General features: G+C 40.7%; 1 protein-coding gene across 5 annotated transcripts in view; it reads right to left on the bottom strand.

Moving 5' to 3' along the window:
* The window catches only part of LOC109912917 (E3 ubiquitin-protein ligase DZIP3-like), a 127202-nt gene that overhangs the window by 71718 nt on the left and 48663 nt on the right, over window positions 1-6821 (bottom strand). For all 5 annotated transcript variants that reach the window (XR_007263233.1, XR_007263234.1, XM_048602981.1 and 2 more), the window contains one exon: window positions 3035-3102. Coding sequence is in view for 3 of the 5 variants with exons in the window: in XM_048602981.1 (XP_048458938.1) it covers window positions 3035-3102 (68 nt within the window). In the remaining 2 variants the exon portion in view is untranslated. The remainder of the gene's footprint in view (window positions 1-3034; window positions 3103-6821) is intronic.

Genomic DNA, 6821 nt, shown 5'->3' with positions numbered 1-6821 from the left:
CACCTTGTTGTATCGAAACAAGACTGCTGTTTTGCCTCTCACCTGTAGGGCATTTTTGATACACTTGTTTCACTTTTTGACCCTCTGCACAGACTTCAGCTGCTGCTCACAGACATGCATTTTTTTTTGAAAATTCTAAGTACAGACAAAGCACAAATCTCTTAAAGGAACCACACATTTTAGCTTCCTACCTTCCACCTCACAATTACTCTACCCAACTTCATAACAATTAGTAATTGATTCTAATACTTTTCCAACAATAGATGCGAGGCTGATCAGTTATAGTTACCCACTTTTTGCCTCCCTCACTTTTTGAATAGGGGTGTCACATTGACAGTTTTCCAATCCTCTGATGCTTCTGCAGAATCCATGGATTTTTGGAAAATTACAACCAATGCATCCACTATCGCTGTAGCTACCTCTTTCAGGATTCTCAGACACAAGCCATCAGGACCAGGCTTTAGACCCATTAGTTTGTCTAATGCGACTTCTCTAGTGATGATCACGGCAACTCCTACCCTATACATTTAGTGTTAATGGCATTTAGAAGTATCTACCATTATTAAAAATGTTGCAAAATATCTGTATAATTCCTCTGCCATCTTGTTGTTCCCCATATTATACATTAACAATCTGGACAAATGAACTGAAGGCATTGCTGCTCAGTTTGCAGATGACACAAAGATAGGTGGAGGGATAGGTAGTTTTGAGAAAGCAGAGAGACTGCAGACAGACTTGGGGCAGGTTAGGAGAGTGGGCAAAATAAACAGCAGATGGAATACAATATGGAAAGTCTTGAAGTTAGGAAGAATAAAGGCAGAGATTATTTTCAAAATGGGGAAAGGCTTTGGAAATCTGAAGCACAAATGGACTTGGTAGTCCTAGTTTAAGATTCTCTTAAGGTTAAGATGCAGGTTCAGTTGGCAGTTTGGAAGGCAAATGCAGCATTAGCATTAATTTTGAGATGGCTCGAATACAATAGCAGAGATGTACTGCTGAGGCTGTATAAGGCTTTAGACAGACGAATTTGGAATATTATAAGCAGTTTTGGATCCCGTATCCAAGGAAGGATGTACTGGCCTTGTAGGGGGTCCAAAAGAGGTTCACAAGAATGATTCTGGGAATGAAGGCCTTGTCATATGAGGAGCAGCTAAGGACACTGGGTCTATATTTTATAGAATTTAGAAAGATGAGGGGGGATATCATTGAAACCTACAGAATACTGAGCAGCCTGGATATAGTGGACATAGAGAAGATGTTTCCACTGGTAGGATAGACTAGAACCCAAGGGTACAACCTCAGAGTGAAGGGATGACCCTTTACAATAGAGATGAGAGGGAATTTCTCCAGAGGGTGGAAAACCTTAGAACTCTTTGTGCAGAAGGCTGTGGAGGTCAAGTCATTCAGTGTCCTCAAGACAGAGATAGATAGGTTCACGATTAGTAAGGATACCAAGGATTACGGGGAGAAAGCACGAGAATGGGGCTGAGAAACATGTCAGCCATGATTGAATGTTGGAGCAGACTCGATGGGCCAAATGGCCTTGTTCTGCTTCTATACTTTACTTCTCATATCTATCTTCCCAGATTCATTTCCTAAGGGTTTCCTACATTCACACTGAAGTTTCTCTTTCTTTCTATATATTCAAAGAAGTTCTTATTGTCAGTTTTCTTTTAATATTCCCTGCTAGTTTGCCCTCATAGTTCATTTTCTCTTTCTTTATTAAATTTTTAGTCCTCCTTTGCTGGATTCTGGATTTATCCCAATCTTTGGGGCCACAACTGACTTTTGCATCCTTATATGCTTTTTCTTTCAACTTTATACTGCGCTGAACTTCCTTGGATACCCATGCTGGTCTATCCCTCTTAGAATCTTTCCTACTTACTGGGAAATATTTTTCTGAGAGTCATAAATTGCCTGCTTAAATGTCTGCCACTGCTTGCTTACTGTCCTTCTTGCTAATCTATTTGCCCAGTTTGCTTGATCTAACTCATTTCATTATAATTCCCTTTATTTAAGTTAAACACAGCTGCCTCTGACCCAACAGTCAATCTGATGTTGAAGCTCCTATCTTGTGTGAATGAGAGTCCTGGTTGTTCAGAAATGCTACCAGGCCTTCTACAATCCAGTTATTTCTTTAAATGACGGCTTCTCCTGCCTTGCCGCTCTTCTCCCAATCCCTTGCTTGAGGGACTGGGCATTTACATTTCAAAAGTAATCCAAGTGCTGCAAAATACTTGCGCACTTAAGCATGCGTATGAGCAAAGAGTGTTTTCTCCTAAAGATCAAAATAATTAGGTATTGGATTGAAACTCAATATGCTGCTCCAACTAATGGTATTGATGATAAAGAAAGCAATGCTGTTACAGAGTTAGCATATAGCCTGCAAATATTACTAATAATAAATCTGAAAAAAAGAGCACAATACACAATCCAGGAAAGAAACCAACCAGGCAGGTCTAAATCTGAAAGGGGTATTAATACAGCTTCATACTAATGCTGCAATCGTAATGGAGTTCAGTAACAGAGTCTGAGCTTGCCCTTTCCCAGGAAGAGAGTGCTACCTTGCTCAAGGGCATTTTTGGATTTTAAAAATCATTTCTGCTATATGAGTTTTCTATTGACAGAAAATCCCTGGCTTTGCAGATCGTGCAAAAACATCTTTTAATAGCTATCTTCTTTTCCCCAGAATTTTTCCTCAATAAAGACAGTGAGCACAAAGGATCAAAATTACCCACCCATTGTTATTTTTTTCTTGTCAGACCCTCACAGTGCAATACAAGTTGAGAAAGTGACTTGATGCACATTAATTATGCTCAATATCAATTCACAGAACTTGTAAAATGACTGCAAAATGCCCAATAAGATTCGCAAATAAATAACTATTTCAGAATCCATCAAAATAGTTGATTTTAGAAATTGAAAACATTTTTAAAAATTATCTATGCATGATCATCATTGGTGTACTGGCTTTTCATGAAAAAATACATTGTGAAAATTTTAAAAGTTTTGAACTACAATGAAGAGTTCTTACCTTTTTAACTCCTTGAGCATTTCAGCTTCCTGTAAAGTTGTCTGGGCAGCAGCTTCTGTCTTTTTACTCTGTATTCACATAGTAATTATTTTTAACAGCAGTACTTCATCCAAACAAATTGTTCTTTCATAAAGAATACTTTTGCTACGGAGGTACAGAGGTCAGTCAGGATCCTTCTTCATATAAAATGTTACTGCAACAGTACAAGGTGTTGCAGAAGCCACATCTGGAATACTCTGAGCAGTACTTGTTCACTTATTTAAGGAGAGATCTTACTTAATGTTCAGAGAAGGTTCATTAGGATGATCCCCAGTATGAAAGGGTTGTTTTATGAGCAAAGGCTAAACAGACGTGGACTCTACTCATTGGAACTTAGAAGAATGGGAGGTGATCTAATTGAAACATATTGGATTCTTAAAAAGGCTTGACAGGGTAAATGTTGACAGCATGTTTTCCCACATGGGAAAGTCTGGGACTAGAGGCCATAGTCTCAGGATAAAGGGATGCCAATTTAAAACTGAGATGAGGACGTGTTTCTTCTGAAAGTGAGAGCCTTTCGAATTCCTTGCTGTCTTCAGCTGTGGGGACAGAGACCTTGTGTGTACTTAAGGGTTATGGTGAATGGTCAAGAAAATGAATGTGAGGAATGTTGGATCAGCCATGATCCTATTGAAGGGTGGAGCAGGCTTGAGGAGCCAAATGCCTACTCGTGATCCTATTTCTTATGGTCTAATGAGTCCTCAGTTTGTAATTTGGACTCAAAGACATTCCAGTCAAAGTAGACTGAGACTGTAGGATTGGATAGTGTAATTGTATATCAAATAAACTTTCTAAGGGATAGTAGACCTTGTACTGACCCAAATGGCAATGCTGCATACAAGACTCCTGAATTCAGGGCTCCAAAATTGGTAACAGAGCTAAATGATTTTATCTGAAATTTTGGGTCTAGCATTTCTGATCCTCAAGATTAGAACAGGGGATGTATAAGTTACACAGGCATTTACTGGAAAGTACTACTTTTTTTTATTATTGCTGAAAAGAAAGACATTTTGTTGAAACTTCTGGTCTTGCACTAATCAGGATATCTCCATGATTGGTAAATGTTAAACGATCCTCCACCAGTTTGTGCCACAGGAGAAAAGCATGCTTATTGGTCTTTCACAGGATATGGGTGTCACTGGCTAGGCAGCATTTGCTGTCCATCCATAAATGGCCTTGAGAAAGTGCTGGTAAGTCACCTTCTGGAATTGCTGCAATCTGTGTGGCGTAGATACATCTACAATACTGTCAGGAAGAGCATTTCAAGGTTGTAACACAGCAACAGTGAAGAAATAGCAATATAGTTTGAGTCAGGATGGTGTGTGGCTTGGAGAGGAACTCACACTCACCTTTAGACAAGTGACTATAAAGGTCTTGTATGTCAATTTTATTTACAAAGATAATCAGTTTTAAACAAACATCCAACAGTAATCAACCCTTTTTCATTTGCCATAAGAGGATTTGAAAAATAACTCAACATTCTGATTCTGGCTGAATTTCAGCTGAGAAACAACTAAACACACAGTGTAACAGTTGGCAAGTATGAAAGATGTTTGCACTCAGAGACCTCTTGGATGGTTGGGAAAGGTCAATAAATCAGAAAAAATAAGTATTATTTGCCTACAGATATTACATGCTGATGCACTAACATTTATCTTTGCCACTGATGACACTGCTTTTTCCTTAGGACCTTGGACATTAACTTCTTGAAGTGATTCACCACTCTTTCAAAAAAAGCTGTGCTGAATCCTTTACATTAGCCCTTCCATAACTTCTCAACCATCTTCAGCTGCTTCATCAATGACCTTCCATCCAGCATAAAGTCAAAATGGGGCATTTGCCAATGATCACACAATGTTCAGCACCACTCGCAACTCCTCATATACTAGAGCAGTCCATGTCCAAATGCAGTATAAACTAGACAATATACAATCTTGGGCAGACAAGTGGCTAGTAACATTTGTGAGAAATCAAAGCCAGGCAATGACCATCCCCACTAATAGACAATGTAACCACTGCCTTTTGATATAGAATGGTATCACCATCACTGAATCTCCCACTATCAACATCCTGGGTTAAACTGAAACTGAACTAGACTAGCCATACAAATACAGTGGCTAAAAAAATCTGAATCTTGGAATACTACACTGAGTGACTCACCACCTGACTTCCCAAAGCCTGTCCACCATCTACTAGGCACAAGTCAGAAGTGTGACAGTATATTCCAAACTGCTTGGATGAGTACAGCAACACTCAAGAATCTTGACATTTTCCATAACAAAGCAGCCTGCTTGGTGAGCACCATATCCACAAACATCTACTCTCTCCACCTCCCACACTCAGTGACAGCAGCATGTACCATCTACAAGACGCAGTGCAGAAATTCACCAAAGATCCTTAGCAGCAATTTCTGAACTTACAACCACTATCATTGAGAAGGACAAGGGCAGCAGACATTTGGGAACACCAGCACCTGCAAGTTCCCCTTCAAGCCACTCACCAACCTGACTTGGAAGTATATCACTGCTCCTTCAGTATCATTGAGACAAAATCCTGGAATTCAAGATTGTGGGTCTACCTACAGCAAATGGCTTGCAGCGGTCAAGAAGGCAACTCACTACAGCTTCTCAAGGGCAACTAAGGATGGACAGTAAATGCTGGCTCAGCCAGCAATGCCTTCACCCTATGAGTGAATAAAAAACACTATGGTTTATGAGCTTCAGTGTAGTCACAAGATGAGATTTTGAGGTCTTAAGCTCCAGGGCTGCAAGGGCAGTGATATAACACTAACTGATTTCTAATTGGGTCACTTTGAGTGCTTCCCTCTTCATTGTTGGTAGGAAATGCATAACGTACTGCTCTCTGAGGTCCAATTGCTGCTGTAAGAAAAGCCTATGAAAATGTAGGTATTCATTTTTTTTGGTGAAACCCTAACTATCCCCCCATACTTAAGTGCTGTTCACCCCAAAAAAAATCTCCATTCCCCCTGCTCAGTGATGGAAGCCCCTTACATCCCACAAAAACTCATATAACCCCTAGACTTCACTTTGAAGCATTAAAATGAGAAACACCATTTTACATCATGGTACTAGGCCAAATTCAGGACTCTAACGGATTACAGTGTTACAGTATAAAAAGTATGTAAAGCTGCACAATGACTTGGGGAAATAGTCTTTCTCAGTCAAACATCCCACTGAAGTAGACACAAACATACCTTGCAAATAACTGAGGGTGATTTTCACTACAATCAAATCAAGGTATCACAGTGTGGGGCTAGAGGAGCACAGTAGGCCAGGCAGCATCAGAGGAGCAGGGAAGTTGACGTTTCGGGTCGGGACCCTTCTTCAGAAATTGGGGAGGGGGAAGGGAGCTCTAAAATAAATAGAAAGAGAAGGGATGGGGCTGGGGAAGGTATGACGTGCTGCTCCTTCAGTTTCCAGGTGACGTCATTGTGACACTGGAGGAAGCTCACGATGGACAGGACCTGTGCTCTGTTCGTGACAAACAACAACGCCTTCCGGTCGCGAACCATTTCAACTCCCCGGACGACATGTCCATCCTGCGCCTCTTCCAGTGTCACATTGACGCCACCCAGAAACTGGAGGAGCAGCACGTCATATTCTGCCTTGGGAGCCTACAATCCAATGGTTTCAATGCGGACTTTCCCAGTTTCAAAATCTCCCCACCCCCTGGCCTCATCCCATGACCAACCCTCCCTCTCATCCCCACCCCCTTGACCTGACACAAC

The sequence above is a fragment of the Rhincodon typus genome, chromosome 11 (genome assembly GCF_021869965.1).
Source record: "Rhincodon typus isolate 14 chromosome 11, sRhiTyp1.1, whole genome shotgun sequence".
In the NCBI taxonomy this organism is placed as follows: domain Eukaryota; kingdom Metazoa; phylum Chordata; class Chondrichthyes; order Orectolobiformes; family Rhincodontidae; genus Rhincodon; species Rhincodon typus.
The sequence above is the reverse complement of the archived record's forward strand: the minus strand, read 5'-3'. Positions and strand labels throughout refer to the sequence as shown.